At 34.7% G+C, this 20,393-nt stretch overlaps 1 protein-coding gene and 2 long non-coding RNA genes across 3 annotated transcripts; 1 reads left to right on the top strand and 2 right to left on the bottom strand.

Moving 5' to 3' along the window:
* Positions 1–1,254: 1,254 nt before the first annotated feature.
* Positions 1,255–8,123, bottom strand: LOC117325813 (NADH dehydrogenase [ubiquinone] 1 alpha subcomplex subunit 7-like). The gene is made up of 4 exons (XM_033882297.1): positions 7,936–8,123; positions 5,105–5,154; positions 4,578–4,742; positions 1,255–1,434 (listed from the first exon to the last, which is right to left on the bottom strand). The coding sequence occupies exons 1-4, from the start codon at positions 8,017–8,019 to the stop codon at positions 1,326–1,328; spliced, it is 408 nt and encodes a 135-aa protein (XP_033738188.1). The 5' UTR covers positions 8,020–8,123; the 3' UTR covers positions 1,255–1,325.
* A 186-nt stretch (positions 8,124–8,309) lies between these two features.
* LOC117325811 lies at positions 8,310–13,929 on the top strand. Its single transcript, XR_004532380.1, has 4 exons — positions 8,310–8,394; positions 9,762–9,809; positions 13,226–13,373; positions 13,892–13,929. It is a non-coding gene; the product is annotated as an uncharacterized LOC117325811 (long non-coding RNA).
* On the bottom strand, positions 13,279–13,935 carry LOC117325812. Its single transcript, XR_004532381.1, has 2 exons — positions 13,852–13,935; positions 13,279–13,455 (listed from the first exon to the last, which is right to left on the bottom strand). It is a non-coding gene; the product is annotated as an uncharacterized LOC117325812 (long non-coding RNA).
* Positions 13,936–20,393: the final 6,458 nt, after the last annotated feature.

The following is a 20,393-nucleotide window of genomic DNA, read 5'->3' as shown; positions in this document are numbered from 1 at the left end:
GGGAGTACCTGTGTACAGATGAGGGGAGGACCTGTGTACAGACGAGGGGAGTACCTGTGTACAGACGAGGGGAGTACCTGTGTACAGACGAGGGGAGGACCTGTGTACAGATGAGGGGAGGACCTGTGTACAGAAGAGGGGAGTACCTGTGTACAGATGAGGGGAGGACCTGTGTACAGACGAGGGGAGTACCTGTGTACAGACGAGGGGAGGACCTGTGTACAGACGAGGGGAGGACCTGTGTACAGACGAGGGGAGTACCTGTGTACAGATGAGGGGAGTACCTGTGTGTAGACGAGGGGAGTACCCGTGTACAGACAAGGGGAGTACCCGTGTACAGACGAGGGGAGTACCCGTGTACAGACGAGGGGAGTACCCGTGTACAGAAGAGGGGAGTACCTGTGTACAGACAAGGGGAGTACCTGTGTACCTGTGTACAGACGAGGGGAGGACCTGTGTACAGATGAGGGGAGTACCTGTGTATAGAAGAGGGGAGTACCTGTGTACAGACGAGGGGAGGACCTGTGTACAGACGAGGGGAGTACCTGTGTACAGACAGTGTCATATATATATAACTCGATATAATCAGACTGTATTTGATACAGGGAATTGATCTTTAATGAATTGCATCTCCAGTTACTAATCAAATCAATGAAGTTATATTGGGAGTATACAAGCCCTCTGTGACATTGAAATCACTTGATACTTATCTATTCTCCACTAAATTACATTTTAAAAAATACATTTAACACTTATTTATCGTTAAATGATGCATGTTTTCATATTTGATCGCTGCTGCTGCTTTTAACTGGGATAAAATTTACTCAGGATTGGGTCATCTATTTACACCTTTTGGTGTGACAATCGTTAAGCGATCATATTCATAATGCATCACATGCCAGAACGTGTGTGTTTTCTTATTGTGTGTCCCTGCATATAATATCTGAGAAATGAAATCTGGACATGCGCTATATATATTTACTTCAATGGGAATCAAATCTGACAGGAATTGTCTGTTACCAAGAATACACTCTATTTCAACCTTTTTATATATACTTGAAATATATCGTATCCCTCACCAGTAACCTATAAAATTGTCAGAAGTTAAAGTTAGTATTAACGTCTATTCTGAGTTTAGTATACGTTAGATAATTTATGTGATCATCGCACTCTCGTCTTTTATAGATCCGTTCTGGTATAATATACGATCTACAAAATGAAAATCATCAACTTTCAAAAAAGAAAAATGAAATATTGATTATTTAAATCATTTATTTACACATGATACAATCAAATCAGAATAGCCTATGGATCCAATAACAGTGTCACACCAATTTAGGGTTGTATGTTTTGGGTGTCATCTCTGAATGAAGACGAAAGCCTGGAGGAGTGGGTCCTAGTCTTTTCTTTGGGGCCTCAGATTCAACATCAGAGCTGTCAAGTATAGACAATCAGCACATATTATACATTACCTTTGAAATATACATTCACACATGCCACATGGAAAAACAAGAGGCCCAATGGGCCTGTATCACTAATCTGGCATTAATTCAAGAAGTGGGTTTAAGGTATATATTGAAGTCATTCATTTGAATATCAATGTCCAAAGTTGACAGTAATTCATCACAGCATATCACTGACCAAATTTCATTACTCCAAGCCTGTCAAGTTTTCAGAATAACTTGCTCGGTTGTTTTAAACAAATTTGTCCCGAGTGACCCTTGGTATAAATCAAGGTATATGTAAGTCATTTACACAGATCAAGTAGTCCTTCGTCCCAGCATTAAACATGTCCAACATAAGGTCTCTGCACCTCTTGGTTATTGAAAATCAGGTTTGAATATTTGACCACTGTGACCTTGAATGTAGGTCAAGGTAATTCATGGTAGTTCTTAACCCCAGCATGCTACAGGCCAAATATCAGCTCCCCGGGTCTCATATTTATTGAAAAGTCATTTAAATGTTTTTGTCTATTTTTGACCTGTGACCTTGGATGTAGGTCAATGTTACCCTTTTGATAAACTTGGTAGCCCTCCAACCAATCATGCCTAATGTCAGGTCCCTAGGCCTCTTGATTCTTGAGAAGAAGTCGTTTGAATAAAAGGTTGAAGAAAGATGGACGATGGACGCAACACCATGTCATAATTTTAGGCTCACTTATTGAGGTAACCATGCAGTATCATGGGAAAAACTAGATAGACTATAATACACAAACAAGAGACCCAGAGAACTTGCATCACTCATCTGAATATTTCAGTGATCATGGCAACATACTCTCATATAAGCTATATTATAAACATTTTCCTTACTTTTTGAGCCACCTCTCCTAATACTATAGTTCAAACCAAATGTGAACCAAACTCTGTCATTTGAAAACAAGAAGGGGTTTAAAGGTTTTTTTATTACATTTTCACTATTAGGCCCTTCCCTCCAGCCAAAGGGAAGCCACACTCTCCATTTATACAAAATTGGATCTTTAGCAAAGATTTAAAGGATTTACCTCAATGTCCCCTATTGGGCCCCACTTACCTGGCACCAGCCCGCTGACACCCACAGTTTATATAAATTTTCCTTCACCAAAGGACACTTCAGACCAAATTCATTTAAAATCAGCTAATGTTATAATAAGTGATTTATGACTACTAGGTCCTCTGGACCATGTGAGCTAAAAATTCCACATGCCAAAATATTTATTTGATACACACAGGACAAGGACTTGACACATTATGATGACCCAGAATGAAATCTGACCTCTGGATCACTCATAATTGACAATGGCAAGAACATTGTCTTTAGAAATCCAAGGCAAATTTGATTCTGACCACAATGACAGAAGCTAGATTCTCTCATCAATGAAAAATATCGAAGCCTGAATTTTAAAACTAGAGATGTCTCTCTTTCTCCCTCACTATGAATTGATTTTTTTTCTGCATTCCATTGACCTTTGACAATTGCAAGTTGCACTGCACTTTGTTAGTCGGGTGATAAAGGTATATACAGCAACTTTAATTAGAATCATTTAATAGTTAATTAAACGTTAGTGCCAGATAGTAAATTATAAGGAAAATATGTACTTTAACATCTAACCCTGAAATTTAGGTCAAAGTGAATGTACATTAGTACATCTCACATCAGCTTCAGGTAACCGTAATGCAAGTATACTGCAAGTTTTGTCAAGATAAGTTCAATGGTTAAGAGTCAAAGTTATAGCCTGGACAAAACTTACTTGACCTTTGACCTTGAAGTACAGCCAAGAGCATCATTTGGATGAATTGAGAAAGGATAACAGATAACTAGATCATTAAAATGAAGGCGAGTTCTATTCAAAAGATAGTCAAAGACTTTTCAAGTGACAGTCTGCTAAAAATACAGGTAAAATATCACGTGACCCTAGTGATTCTGTCAGTACCAAAATTGTGAATGGATTATGTAGTTAATCAATACTATATGAAATAAAGATAAATTGACATATTTGATAGGAATTTTACACTACCCATCAATGTATACCTGTTGACAATGTTAACGTTGCAGTTCATGCATTTACATTTTATTTTAAATGATTACACACACGGATACAGAGTAAATCGGTTATTTTACTATTTTTCTTTTATCCAAGTGAAAGTTTTCCATCTCAACATTTTTATCTTTATACTAAATACTTTATATCATTAAATAAGCATTTAATGTTGAAAATATCTTTCAAATACTATCAACAAAAATTAATGGTATTCAGAAACATAACAAAATATGAAAAGATAAATCTTTGTGATTTGGTTTGCTAAGCAGTGGTTCTACTGTATAAACTTACGGACTGCGGCCTCGTGCAATAGAACATTGGTTGATTACCAGTACCTCGTGTCAAATATTCTGGACTATTGCACAGACACCCATAATATATTTGTATAATATAACACAACTAGACTACAAAATATAATTATATAGTCCTAACAAAGTCCGGTTTACACAAAATCCACTTCATGTCATGAATTGTGGTCTAAAATCAAGTAAAAGCATGTCTTGAATTTTGAAAGACGATGTTCCTGCCTTTTTCAGTTATGAACAATTTCATTCTAGGTCATTCTGTTGTTGTTTTGGTTAATGTTCAAGGGGAGATAACTGTTACGCTTAGAAGTATACATATTTATTCCTTCAGCATGGTTGGGTACGTATTCATGTGCAGTGTTACTGTTAACTAGCAAATATAGCAAAATATCTATAGAAGTTGCAGATTTGTTTCACAAATTGGCTATTCCAAATGTTCTGATGATCTTGCTATATAGCTTCAGGGCAGTTTTAAAAACTGTATCAACATCAGAACCCTTCAGATGCATGTACTAGGAGTTTAATCGTGAGTTGCTATACCATGTATCGAACCAGAAGCAAAAATATTGTTTCACCTACATTTCATTTGCCACCATGAGTTCACATAGTAAAAATGTTTTTATTACCTCATTATCAAGAATTACTAAATCCAACCTCCCATTAGCAGACCTCTGAAAGTTTTGTATTCGCTTTTGTATGTAAACAAGTATACAAATGGACTGGCATATATATATGTAATGTCAGCAGCAAGTTACCTGGCTGTTTCAGCGGTACCTCCAGCAGCGAGAGTCTGTTGTCCTGGGGTAGTGCTATACAGCACCTTAGGAGGTTCCACCAAACAGCGTCCATCTCGTGTGTAATAGTAGTTTTCAGACAGACGGGCTGATGGACCATCAGGAAGATTTGGAAGAGGCTGATCACTGTAATAATAGATATACACCAATATTTCACATTTCTGCAAGGCCAAAAAATATACCTTTGTTTTGAGTGAATTGAGTATATAGAATAATGAAGGTAATATGTAGTTTTTTTTTTATTATTTTATTTTTTGTTTGCATCATGTAATAATCTATTATCACCTATGTAATTAGCTAAATTTTGCAGTAGGCCTATTATATATTTAGCAAATGGCCATTCTGTTTAACTGAAACATAATTAACATTAAAATATATTGGAGTGATCTAGACTAGTCTACTAGCAACTAGGCCTAACTCTACACAGAATTATCACACAGATTAGAAAATGTATAAGTAGGTAAAAAGACTTTATCAAATCAACAAACCTTGCAGTTTGAGAACTTGGGTACCTGTTAGCGTCCTTGTAAATTATGTTCTGTAAGAAAAAGGGTAAGAGAAAGTTAAACATCAACAAAAGGCCCAGAGGGCCTGTATCGCTCACCTGGTTTATTTGAGCAATTGTCAAAATAATGTTTATGTTCCATTTGCTAATAGCTTTATTTGTTGGTGTAAGATTATGCTGTGGTGATCTCAACTGCTTCAAAATTATAACCCAGAGACAAAGTAAAGATTCAACATGATTGTATTCAAAGAAACTAGAAGTCCCTTGAGGTGGGGAAAGAACCCTGGGCCTATTTTTACATCAGGATTGTGTTCATCTCTTGATGCCCAACAAGGCTATATATGGTAATTATGGGGTTGGGATCTGAATGGTTTCAAAGATAAAACAAAATAAATAAGTCTTCAAGGGTGGAGAAAGACCCCAAACCCCAGGGGTTTGGGGGTCAGCCTCATTATTTGTATAAATTTGAATCCCAACCTCCCGGGATGTTACCACTGAAATATCAATGTCATATGTACATTGCTTGGTCCCAGAGAAGAAGTCATTATCAATATTGCCAAATGGACACCTTTTTGCCCCACTCCTTAGGCCCGCAAAGGGGTCAGCCCCACCATTTGCACAATTTTGAATCCTTACCCAATAAGGAGGCTATCAAATATGGGCTATGTACATAACATAGCTTTAGAGAAGTCCTTTATATATCATTAGCTAAATTAACGCCTTCAGACTCACCCTTCAGCCCCCAGGGGGTTAGCTGAACCATTTATATTTTTTTTAATCCCCATCCCCTAGGGATGCTACCAGTCAAATATGACAGATATCCATCACTTGCTTCCAGACAATTAAATGTCTAAAGCATTTTAGCCGAATAAACCCCTTTTTGCCCTACCCCTCAGGCCCCCGAGTGGGTCAGTCCCACCATTTGTAACGATACTACAAGATAAATATGAGAGATATCCATTGCTTAATTAGTTCCAGGGAAGAAGTTGGTTTATATCAATTAAGCCAAATTGACCACTTTTGACCCTGCCCATCAGGCCCCCATGGAGTCAGCCCCACAATTTCTAAAATTTTGAATCCCTACCCCATAAGGATGCTACCAAAGTTCATGTATGCTCGATATGTAAACAACAGCCATGCATGTAGTTTATGTGCAGTGCACGTTGTTATAGCCTCGTTCTTGGCTCCGTGACAAATCTCGCTATAAATATAAATGCAGCAGGTTATTTTTATACACTGATGTCTCAAGGACTCCCACGGTCAAGTGTCCAGGCCAGTGGTCATTTTAATGTTTATTGGGAGAGCGTGAATGAACATCTTGGATTGCCATTAATACATGTGTGCAACTTGAATTTTAGGTTGTTTGGAGTATGTGGCTTTAAAGGGACAATTTAGTCAAGTTTGTTTACTTAGGGGGATCCTAATCGTATAACCATACGATTTATATGCAAATGAGCAAGTCGTCTCTAGTCTCTCTACACACTTTGTATACATGTGTGCAAGGACAGCCCCGTCTCGTGACTGTAAGTGTAAACAACATTGGTTTGCATTTGAAGTTGTTAACGGATATTTTAACTATAGGTTGCAGGTCTCGTACCAAACGTAGACAGTGAATGGATAAACAAAATATATGGAGAATTACTGTTAGGTCATGAATATAACAAATGTGAGTTTTTCGAACGGTTGCGACAACAATGAAGAAGTTCATACAGTTGCGAGCGAGTTTGCCGAGACTTGATCTAGATCGGCCTACAGAGTTATGTTGAGTGCGATATTTTTGTTCTGTACAACTTCCATTATCATAATTCCATTCGTACTTGTTATAAGTATTGTTCTGATTACATCATGGATGGAATAAATCACCTAGATTGGTGTTAGTGTTTATTTGCATTCGTACACAAATGAAAATACAATCTTTTTCTGCATACGTATCGGCCGTATACATGCATGTGTGTACACAATTACATGAACACAAATTCCCGTTCGGTGATCCTGGAATAAACCTGTGTTTGGTCGATTTGAATTAACAATAAATCATTATTGAATCTATCAATTATAATACATGTAAAAAACTGTTTGCCACGCATGTTGTTAAATCAAAATCCAAAGAAATAAGTATACATCGGATCTACCGTGTCGTCACTTACAACCAACTCTGTTCCCGCCAGAGGGCGCAACAAGTTGCACTGTATTTGGAGCATTGCTATATTTGACGTGGGCTTTCCCAAAACTTAAACTGAGCATGACCATAATGGACATTGGCTACATAGCAGATAACTGTTGACCGCAGATTATTTAGTCTGGGTATATGTTTTATCGATTCTGCTTGAATTATAAAAAGGATGCTTGACTAAATTGTCCCTTTAAGCAATATCCATTGCTTAGTTCTAGAGAAGAAGTTATTTACATAAATCTAGTAAAATTGACCTCTTTTGGCCGTGCCGCTAAGGCCCCCAGGGGGTCAGCCCCACCATTTTGACAATTTCTAATCCCCACCCCACACTGATGCTACAGTCAAATTTTGTTCAATTCCGATCAGCGGTTATGAAAAAGTCGATTGTTGACGGACGGACGCCACGGTATGGCATAACGGTCCTTCGGAACAGGTGAGCTAATAAATCACACTCTAGGAAATTCAGATGTTCAAGTTTTCTGTAGCCTACCTCAAATGGCAATTTGCATTTTGGTTATACAGGAACTAATTTCATCACAATTCACTGTACGGAGCTGGTAACGGTCGCCGAAATCTCAGCAATCTGTCAAATAAGAACCAGTAGTCAAGCAAGTGTAATTTTACCGAATATACTTTCTTACCCTTGTTAGTTTATTTCTAATCCAAGATATAATTTGTGTCGTTTTACGGCCGTCAATAGTCGACATGCGCTTTAGCCCACTCATTTTGGCTGTTTCTCGTCTTTGAAGACAGCCAAGTTCAGTTCAACAACCCACTCCAAAGACAAACTGTCAAGCGCCACCTTAACGCTGACTTACTATGCATTAACTAAAAATTAAAACGTGTTGCAAAATATTCGGATTTTTTTTATAAGGAGTTATTTCTATCTGTGATCGTTATAAATATGATATAGGTGTACGGATAACATGCAAAAACAACTCTTTGTGTATTAGTTTATGTAAATAAAAAATGAGAACCTTAACAGGGTCTGATGCTGATATCACTTAATATCACGGAAATATCAGTCCGGATACCGTTTTCCTCCTTTTCAATTGCACCATTCAGCATGGACAAACTGCAGCCAGTAAAGTTAGCCAAAAGTATGCCTTTTATCTATGTCTTGAGTCACTTATCACTCTTAAAGTAACTCATTCGTACACATTAGTTGTTTCTTTGCATAATTAACCGAACCTGTACCAGAATATGTCTTCGGATTGAGAATAAAATAGATTACTTCATAGCACGTGTCTTCATCGGGGCACTGCCAACAGTCTAACGCCATTTTGTTGTTGATGAGACACCTCGTGGAACGTTTTAGTAAAAGCATAAGAGATTTTGTTCATTTACATTAGTAGCAGAAGTAGTTGTGGTAAATCTTGTAATTCTACAATAAAGTAAATGAAAAAAAGATGTGAATTATATAGGGAATTTTAACACAAGAAAGGGAAAGAACTCGTACACTACTGCATGCAGTCATGATCATCAATTGCATGCGTTATTGGATTTGTACTAATATGTCGCTATTAATATTATGTCGTTTTTTCCTCATTGTCTGTGTGGGTATTTTCTTGTCATTAGGTTGATTAATCACAAAATTAAAAAAATAATTTCAAGTGTTGTCACCACTGGAGTTTGACGTTCTTTTGATAAGATTAAGAAAACAATTGAGAATAATCATTATCCCTGTAAAAATAGTTAAAATACCATGTAAACAATATGATATGACATCAGGAATGAAATGGGTTGTTGGCAAAAGGTAACACTATTTTTTATAAAAATTCTTTAAAATTTGTTTAGTGCTATGAACCTTCATAATGTTGCTCCAATGCAAGTTCCGCCAACACTTAACAGATTTTCAATCTGTCAAAATTGACTTGTCAAGTCAGTTGCACTGTACAAAATGTAGGTACTAGCATATATAGTTTCCTCCATTATATGTCTGGGTTTTTCCTACAATAGAATCTGGGTTTGTTGGAAGGATCCATTCCCCTAAAGAAAAAATCCCCAGGTTGCCTCTGAAAATTCCAAAGATAAAAGAATAAAGGTATTATCTATTGAAAAAATAATGAATTTGTTTAAATTCCACTTTCTTCTGGTTTCCCAATTTCCCAATTTGTCACGTAAAAAAAATCCCAATTCAGTGGACCCTGTTATGTGCTATGTGTGCATTTATATTTATGTGCAATTAGTGAAATTATATATGCAATACAATATACAATTGGTTATATTGCTATCGGTGACAACATCCAACTTTCAGTTGATTTTATATTTTTCACTACTGCCTAACTTGCCTTTGGCTTCCATGCTGCCACAGTATAAAATTTATTAGGAAAGAAAATATCTATAAAAGGTTTTCATCGGTGAGTGTGAAAAAATTTTGGTTAGACTAGTATTTTTGCTTCCTTCTTTATAAAGTGTTTTTTGTATACCCATTTAAGATACTCATATAGTTATTTTTGTTCCACAGGTTACAAAGGTGCTTGGACGCACAGGATCACAGGGACAATGTACCCAGGTAAATAGCCATTTATTATCAAGCTTAGCCTTTAATTTATGCTACTGGTTTATATCAAAGTAAAAATTATAAAAAAAATTGTTTTCAATATAATTAAGTTTGCAAAAATCATGAGTCGAATAAATAGAAAGAAAATTGATAAAAATAAATACATATGGTATCATTTTTCAGTGATATTTCACCATATGAATGATTCAAAATTTACAAGAAGTTCATTATCTTATACCAGAAACATTCTAAACTGTTCATGAATACCATAGACTATATAGTGAAAAAGGATTTCAAGTAAATATCAAACCTGTTTATACATTAAAGAAGGAGGAGAAAAAAAAATGTTTGTGACACAGATTGATCAGGAACCTATAACCATAGATTAAAATATTGATAGTGGACCTATAACCATAGATTGAAGTATTGATAGTGGGCCTATAACCATAGATTGAAGTATAGAAAGTGGACCTATTAGTGGCTGCTATTATTTATTGCATTCCATAACATACTGGTTGTACAGTATTTTTATAAGTACAGATTTCATGCTTTGTTCCTGAAGTCAAAACATTTAAAATTGGAGAGAGTCTATCTAATGCATTTACTATTAAAGCAATCATGAATAATGTGATTTTAATCTGTTACGTAATTAACTTGATAAACAGGATCCTTTTCTGGTTAAATTTGGTCCATTAGTGCAGTTTTAATGGACTTCCTTAAAATAAATGAGGCCTTCGTAATACCTATGCTTCAAAAGGCTTTGGTCTGTCTAACAGCATCAACAGAAGCTCTTCTATATGACATATTTCATTTACACAGAGCTAGCTTTAAAAGTGAAACAGTGAGTTGTTATTTATAATTGATTGTAGATATATACTGAGCAGGGATGAATTTTTCAGAACATGTAGTTTTAACTATATACATTTTTAAAACAATCAAACATTAACCATAATTACTGTTATCTCGCATGCCTGAAGGGCAAGTGAACTTATGCTGTGGTGTGTCATCCGGCGTCCGGCCATCCAGCATCAGCTTTTTCTTTAAACACCTTCTTCAATAACTGTAAGGCACAGCGACCTGATATTGGTCCTGTGTCATGCTGGGGTGAAGGGTTTGGGAAGGGCTTCCAAATTTTTTCAAATGAATTTGACCTCTTGTTTTTCAGTCAAGTACAATGGGTCTTTATAGTTATTTTCGCTTGCGGTATATAAATTTTCCAAATTTTGATGGCTTTAATTTATTATTTGTTATTTGGGTACCTGTAAAGTGCGAAACGAATGCAAAACGAAACGAAATCAAACGAAACAAAATGAAATAAAAAATGAAAACATTGAAAAAATAGATAAATAGACAATTAATATTTTAGGCTTTATAATAGACAATTCATATTTTAGAATTTGCAAACGCCTTAGTGTCCCATTCCAATCGAAGTTAAAAGAACACACAGGAATAAATTTATCGCAGTAGGAAGAGAGAAGCATGGCGAATGCTAGCTCCTATGTATGTTGACATTCTTGTATCTGTAAAATTATTGAACCTGAAAAAGAGTATCGCAATATTCATTCAGTTCTTTAAATATGAAATAACTTATTCAGAATATATTTACTTATCTATTTAACAGGTTTTTGTTCAGTCCGCTTTTACGGCCTTATGGTCTTTTCTGCGGACGAGAATAGATAGGAAATTGAGCAGAATCATAGAATGGGAACAGTATAGAATGAAAAAGGAAAGTGGGGTGGAAGAGAGTCGCCTGTTTAATTGATGGTGTGATTATTTTTTGAAAGCGACTCCCAGATTCGAATGGGTCCTAACCAGATGAAGGGAGAAGAGAAACCCTACCCTGTGAATTTGGTTTATCAAGGTTTTTGACGTCCATCTAAACACCTACTAAATATTTCAAAATATTAAATACTGGCCTAAAAATTTCCTATCCTCTGGGCCGGCGTTATCACACCAAAAGACCGCCGAGGGATCTTTATTGTGCAAGTTAGATATTCTCACATGGGACACCAATTTAAGTCCTATCAGACAGACATGATGTTAGTCGTAAACGGTTAATTTAAGAACTAGTGCTTTATTTTTGTGTCCGCACTTGTAAGACTTCCTTCGATGTCTGATTCAGAATATATACGATTAGTCCATTATTTATAGGCATGCAAATCGCATAGTGTATTGTGTGTACAACAATTGTGTATATTAAACATGTGATTCTACCAAAAATAATCAAAAATACTGGTAATATATCTTCTTAACAATAAATTTATGATCATAAACTATATGCATTATTTCTTACCCACCTGTTAATTTTACTTTCAAAATGAAGGGACGTTACTCTTACAGGCTTACGTTGTTCAACTTGCTATAAGCGTTATTTCAAGCATGCACCTTCAGCTACAGTACGTTATGTAATGCATGTCTGACCTGGGGTTTTGATGAAAAGGACAAGTTGGTCTTACAAAAATCTCAGAGTAAAGCTGAAATAAAATAAAATATAATCCTTTTTCAACCATAGGAAATCCGCTTAACTAATCCAGTACTTAAATATTTTCTAACACATCCAGAATTATTCTCAGTTCATCAAAGTTACAGAAATAGAGTCGTCCTCCGATGCTTCCATTCTGTCTACACTCTCGACACCAGCAATACGAGAACAGCGAGTTAAGCTGCCGTTTTTATACGAATCGCGCCTTTGAAGTCCAACAATTTTCCCGGAACTTTTCGCGATCAGATACACACCTCACTTTCCTACTATAAAAGGGGTTGCTTACAATCACCTCTGTCACCTGATTTTAGATCGAGTGTGCACCAATACACTAGGCATATTATCGAAATAGTGTAAATACTTTATGTCTAAAAAAACTGACTGAATATTGCTATAAATTCATTCTTTCCTGTGTGTTGTTCAACACCGATGAGAATGGGACACTTTGGCCTATGTAAAGTCTAAAATTGTCTATTTATCTATTTTTTCAATGTTTCATTTTTCATTTCATTTCGTTTCGTTTGGTTTCGTTTTGTTTGATTTCGTTTCGCACTTTACAAGTACCCCTGTTATTTGGCTCCTTTGTCAATAATTCACACTATATACATGTATATATGAATTAATGTAGGCAAAAATGTACCTGTAGTTTTGAGAATAGAATGATAACTTATGTCTGTATATAATTACACAAGGTTTCTCTTGAGAATTTATGTCTCTATATAATTACTCAAGTTTTCACTTGAGGATTTATTGTACAAAAGACACAAAAAAGATAGGACCTTTCAACAAAAATTCAGAATTACATTTAGCCGAAAATGTAGTAATCTGCATCATCTTCTACAAAGTAACTCGCAGTACACTGATAACTTACCTGTTCATTCCAATTGTAATAAAATCTGGGATGATGAATTACTGTATTCATAATTACCTGAACATTTTGATGTAGGTGCGTGTGGAGTTTCTCGATGACAGCAACCGTTCCATCATCAGGAACGTGAAGGGCCCAGTGCGTGAGGGTGATATCCTAACTCTGTTGGAGTCTGAGAGAGAGGCTAGAAGATTGCGCTGAGTCTGGTCTTGTATATATGACATAGGTAAGATAAGGTATTTTAACAGTCATGTACTGTATTGCTATTGCCAATGGCTTTGACCAATAATGGCTTTAGGGTTATTTAACTAAAAGAAAAGAAACATTTTATTAACATAATTATCCGGTGTAAATAAGATAAATGAGATATAAGGATAATTTCACATTCTACTTTGACTAATCCACTTCTAATATTTATATATCATATTTACATAGTTATTCAGATCAAAGGGTGAAGGTTGTTTTTTTTCTTTTTTTTTAGGTAAACGTTCTTTCTCAGTCTAATAGATAAATAGTACTAGTAATTCAAAAGTCCCACTTTCATGAAATAAAAATATAATTTATTTCCAAAATGTCCAGATTTCAGCTGGAAGTAGTTAATTGTTTCCATTTTTCCATCTAGCAAAAAAAATATGTATTTTTGTTGCTTATTTTTCTAAGAACACAAAATGCACATAACATTTCCATATATATATATATATTACCTTTAGAAATAGTTATAAAATCCTTTTGTTTACTTTTCAGGGGCCTGGAAGAAAAAGGAGATGACAAGGAAACTTGAATAAAACCCTTTCCTTCCAAACATGTATTGTAGTTTTTCTGTCAGTAATACAGCTTAAGTTGTAGTTCCAAATCATACAAATCATATGTCAATTATCACAATGACCAACAATTTAATTCATTAAACAGTTATATATTATTACTAAATGTTCTTAGTATATTACCTTTCTTATGCTATTTGCTATATTTTAAACCAATGGTCAGAAACATGATCTGCCTTTTAAAAAAAGATACCAATCTATTGTCTTGTTACCATTAAAATCTGGTCCCTATGCTTTGGAACTTTTGCTAGGTACTGCTTTTATTCTTAACAATACTTTAGCAAAACACCCCAACATTCAGATTGCCCAACCATATTTTGGGTTCAAACTGGGCATGAATTTAAGAATGTATGTTATATTGGAGACCTATATTATCAATAATTCTCAGATAATATTATTATAGCCTTTTTGAATAAGCCTAGTATACACAGAAAAAGACATTAGAACCTAACCTTGATATATATTCTTTTAAGGTCATTAAAGTCAAAGATGTTTCACCTTAAACCCACTTCTCGAATTAACTCCATGCGAGTGACGCTGGCCAATTGGGACCGTTATTTCATGTAACGTGATACAGAGATGAAAATGTTCAGCCGATTGGCTGATTTCAGCCTTTTTGAGAATATCAGTGTAATGTAAACTTGTAATTTTTCCCATTGAAAAGATTGAGTAATCTAATTTTCAGCTGTTTTGCCCTTAGTCCATTTTCATCTCTGGACTGATACGATTGCTCAATGTCGAAAGATCGTATTAAATTCATCAAAACGGTTGAATACTTACCACTTATCAGAAGTACTGGATTCAGCTGGAAGTACAAAACACAATTGAGGACAAGGATAACAATTCTAATATTGACAGCAAAAATAAGCAGTATCTAATAAATCAAAAGTAAATTTACATTACTGGATGTCTAGTTCCAAAAAAAAACATACTGCTCTACGTATTTACGAATGTACCGATTTAAAACGCATACCCTGTGATGACTGACTACCTGCCCTACTTTGAAGGTCATATTTGTGTAATTTAAAAGATTACTACGCATTACCTACGTTGCATAGGGTCGAGACATTGGGCCAGTAGCGAGATGGGATGAAGGACTGCAAGGTTTATTCAAATGAATGAGTGACATTTTTGTCTACATTCAAGATAATGGGGGCGCCAGGATCTTCAAATAGTTCCCCAAACTTCTGGGTTACCATAGAAAAGTATGGCTTTTAGCCCCATATCTATGACTTGGATCCTCTTTGGCATTATTCACACATTTAAATATTCCAATAAAGTCATGATATGTTGAACATTTGAGAAACACAGGCCCATCGGGCCACTTGTTTAATTCATATACGTATAAAATATGACTCTTGGGTTTGATTTCACCCGACTGTATTGACGAAATGATATACATCTCTACCTCTTTACCTGTCCACTACGTACGCTGCAATGCATTCATTTTCATACCAAGTTATCATTTCTTTGTGGAGCAATGTTGATCCAGTATTTCACCAAATTATATAATATATCTTATATGTTTATAAGATATCTTATTTAAAGTTCATGAGATATCTTAAAGAGGCTTACCCGCAGACGGACCGGTAAACGGCACATCTCCGATCACTAAATAAACTTCAGTACACGTTTCTATGTGACAAAATTAAAGGCTTTCCGACTTTATTTCTTGAAAACAATTACAGAATATGTATTTAAAAGACGTTTTAAAACTCAAACTGAGAGGGAAATGTATGGAATATAACGGCAAATCTTCTTTGTAAATCGCCGTTGCCTTTGAAGTTATCACTGTGCGGCACTGTGCACGTGCTTGTTTCTTTGATGTGTCAATCAAATTAGACTTATTGCGGGTTGCGATTAAATAAATAATATTTAAAAATGAGGTTTTAATATCACTTTTCAGCGTTTTATAAGGAAAATAAAATGAAAAACTCAACAATTCCAACAATCTGTCATGTGTAAAACATCTTTTTCTATTAGCCAATTTTTCTGATCTCTCTGCGGGCAAGCCTCTTTAAGTAATATATAAGATATCTCACAAAAGACATAAGATAACTCAAAAACTTCTCTTTATAAGATATATTATATAAGATATCATATGTATCAAATAAGATATAAGATACCTTACATATTTTATAAGATACCTCATAAACTTTTCTTTATGAGATATATAAGATATCTTATAAAGAACCAGACTCGCGAGGCCGGCAAAAAATACAAGTCCGAGAATGTAAGGTCACTTCTGTTTTTTTTTGTTGGAAGGCACGTGAAATATGGCTGAGACGGCGACTGCCGCAATCAACTCAATAAAATGTTAAGATATCTTGAATATGACAATTTTAAGTCTGTATCAAACCTCTGTATACTGTTTCAGCTTCTTTTATGTGTTCCGATAAGATTTTCTCGGCTCCATCATCGAGTTGAGAAGGGTTCCTTATCTCAAATTCAAATCTCGTTCTTTATAAGATATCTTATAAACGAATTACATAAGATATCTTATGTAATTTTCTTTACAAGATATATATTTTATGCGATATCTTATATATTTATATTTTATATTTTTTATGCGATATATTATATAATACGTGGCAAGATATATGGATAAAATATATAAGATATATTATAAAGAAAATTATATACCTTATACAAAAATTATATATCTCCTTTATTGTATAATATATCTAATCAAGTTTATAAGATTTAATAATGCAAGATATTTATATAATTTGGAAAATTCCTAGATCAACGTTGCTCCGTGAATATACCTCGTTAAACAAATTTGGTCTGCGCTTTGTCTAGTATTATATATATATATATTAATAGTCTATATATAGGTATTTCTGGCCATTTTTGACACAAACGTAAGTTTGAGTCTATGTCAGCGCTTTTGAGGTGTAGCTGACAAAATCTACGATGCCCTCTGGCGGATACTGCCTTGGCCAATCTAACCGTTGCTTTACAGTAACTCCGTAATGCTATGCAGTAAATATTTGTAAATATCGTAAATATTCACGATAAAAAATGACATATAGTAAAGTTCAGCTATAAAAAAATTACCTTTTGTTTTGTTGACACAAACGTAGACACAAACGTAAGTTTGAGTCTATGTCAGCGCTTTTGAGGGCTCTGGCGGATACTGCTGTTGGCCAATCTAAACGTTGCTTTACAGTAACTCCGTAATGTTATGCAGTAAATATTTGTTTAACTTCACGATAAAAAATGACATACAGTGAAGTTCAGCTATTAAAAAAAATCACCTTTTGTTTTGTTGTATTTTAGAAGCTGACAGGACAATGTGGTTTTTTTGGCATCTTCGTTCGCTCTGACACAACTTCCACTGCCACTTCACAATCATATTCTATCGCAAAAAAAAATAGTCCCGTGACTTACGGAGTCAAATGCAACACTGCAGTTTCGTTAGGTATATGACAAAACAACAGAACCTCACAAATAGATAGTTTTCAAAGTATTTAATTTAAGTATGTTCTGTCGATGATACGTAAGAATATTTTTCCGCGTTGAACGCATTAGATTTCACGCGGAATGATACAATCGACTTTTCGCTGGCGCCATATTGCTGCTTACCTGTGACCCGGAAGAAAAATCTACTAACATCACGCTGAATTTTCATCATCGACATCTATGTGTTTTTTTTTCTTTGGTGGCATGTTACTGAATGGGTTATAATATTGATAAAGTTTCGTCGGAATATCGTTGTTATTTTGTACATTGAAAAATCACTCATCCAGCATCCGATTTTGTCCGCCGTCTTTCAGTAATGTAAACAATAATAAAAGAAAGAGTAGGTGATCAAACCCAACTTTGAATGTCATTTTCTCACTGAAATATTAACTTGCATGTGATTGATGTAGTCTGCAGATGGTTAGATTATATAGATGTTTTTTTACGAAAGAAAAAAAGTTGTCTATTCATCATGACAATATCACAACAACGGCAGTCGAGTACCATACGCATGTTTGCAAATAAAAAGTTAAATAAATTCTCACTGAATAGGGTTTCGAAATGTCAAATGGACTTGTGAATATTAATATTGACTTCGGATCTATTGATTATATCCTACGTAATGCACATGAAGTTTTTCGTTTACAGAACGCGTACCGCATTAACGTGGCTGTCTGCATGCAGATGTAGACGTCACTGAAAATTTCATCTCTAATTATAGCGACTGATTCTTTTTTTCTAATATTCGTGATGGTTTAAAAAAAATAGAAAATGATCTATCATTATCATTTGAAATATTACATAACAGTCGAAGCATATTATAAAAAAGAAAGGGGTCTACGATGTACATCTACATAGACCTTTATTATGTTTGGTGGAGTTTTGAACGCTTCAGGGACGGTTAAAGGGCAGTAACTCTTTAGAAAACACCATTTTTCATGGAAATGTACTGATTGCTAAATTTAACCAGAAATATTTAAAGGCAGTGGAAATGTTATATTCCTACATCTGCGGTTTTTTCTGTCTTACATCATTTCAGCTTCTGAATTAAATTAACCTTTAAACTAATGCACAGTATAGTATTGATAAATCAATGCAAATAATTTATTCTAACTTAGATTTATTATTATTATTTAATCTTTTTTTTCTTTACAACACTAGTACATATTATTTGAGAAGAACAGCAAAAATTACTAAGTTCATTATTCTTCTAAACAACAAAAATTTGTAAAACTTTTTTGTGTTGTGCATATATCCTATTGTGAAATAACTTGGCATGACTAAAGATAATAGTATTGTCTTGATGGCTGTTACATACTATATCATAGGTTGAGTTAAATAATTATTTTCTTCTTGTCAATTATGGTAAATGGTGAAAACACATTTTTTTCATTTAAATTGTTAAGTCGGTTTAATGTTCAAATTCAGATTAATTTAATTAAAGCAACTATTAATAATGTATATATGTGTTAACTTTTCTGACAACGTCTTCAAGTAACCTGATTATATTTGACAGAGAATCAAAATAAGTAATTTTGTTGTTAAGAATAGTGGGCTTAGCCATTTACAACTGTTTAGATTCTACTTAATAAGGTTTGATTTTTAACATTTTGGCAAATTTATCTTATCAATATCCAATTTAGATTTAAAGATAAGCAGTACTTCCAAATACATTTGTATGAAAAGCATTCATAATGGACTTTGAAGAATGCTACTACATGTACAGTTCATCCAGTTTGGGCATTCGAACTACATTTTCATCTGACAGATGCTGCAGATTAAAAAAAAAACTCTGATTTTGAAATCGATGATATCAATACATATAGCTACATTCACATCTCACTAACATTAATTAACATGATATATATACCATACATACATATATATATGTATCATGCAGTTACAGTTATGTATATGGTACATATACTATTGCGGAGAATATTTGATGCAATGTACATAAGTGAAAAACAAAATTCCACTTCAAATTGATTTGAACTGTACATGTGAATGAATTTGTTTTTGTTGTATAGATTATTTTTAGCTACACAGTATGGAGTGTAAACATATAACGTAGAGTGCTATATGAAAATCATGTTCACTCTAATGAGCGATTAAGAAACTGTCTCAAGTCTGAGCTGATATGAGCATGTAATTCTAAGTTTTGAATATAGTGCTTAGTTTAATGTGCCCGTCGTGATGGTATACCCTGCCCTGTCTACATCCGCATTCTATGCCTCCAGAGTCTGTTTATCAGACCCAGGTGTTTTTAACCCACCATCATCAGATGGTGGGCTATTCAAATCGCCCTGCGTCACTGGTCCGTCCGTCCCTCCATCCATAAACAATTCTTGTTAACGCTATTTCTCAAAGTACTGAAGGGATCTTCTAAAATTTCATAGGTTTCTCTTGGTTTCTAGTTATGCATATTGCATTTTGAGACCAATCGGAAAACAATATGGCCGACAGGCAGCCATTTTAGGTTTTGACAATTGAAGTTTGTTATTGCTATTTCTCAGAAAGCACTGAATTGATCTTTCTCAAATTTCATATGTAGGTTCCTCTTGGTGCTAACATTAGTTATGCATATTGCATTTTGAGACCAATCGGAAAACAATAAGGCCGACAGGCAGCCATCTTGGATTTTGTCAATTGAAGTTTGTTATCACTATTTCTCAGAAAGTGTTGACGGGATCTTTTTCAAATTTCAAAAGTAGGTTCCCCTCGGTGCCTAGTTCTGCATATTGCGTTTTGAGACTGATCGGAAAACAACATGGCCGACAGGCAGCCATCTTGGATTTGGACAATGGAAGTTTGTTATCGATATTTCTCAAAAAGTGCTGAAGGGATCTTTCTCAAATTTCATATGTAGGTTCCCCTTGGTGGGTGGTTATGCATATTGCATTTTGAGACCAATCGGAGAACAATATGGCCGACAGGCAGCCATCTTAGGTTTTGACAAT

This window comes from Pecten maximus, chromosome 4 (assembly GCF_902652985.1).
Source record: "Pecten maximus chromosome 4, xPecMax1.1, whole genome shotgun sequence".
Taxonomy (NCBI): domain Eukaryota; kingdom Metazoa; phylum Mollusca; class Bivalvia; order Pectinida; family Pectinidae; genus Pecten; species Pecten maximus.
Note: the sequence above shows the minus strand (reverse complement) of the source record. Positions and strands in the feature narration are given on the sequence as shown.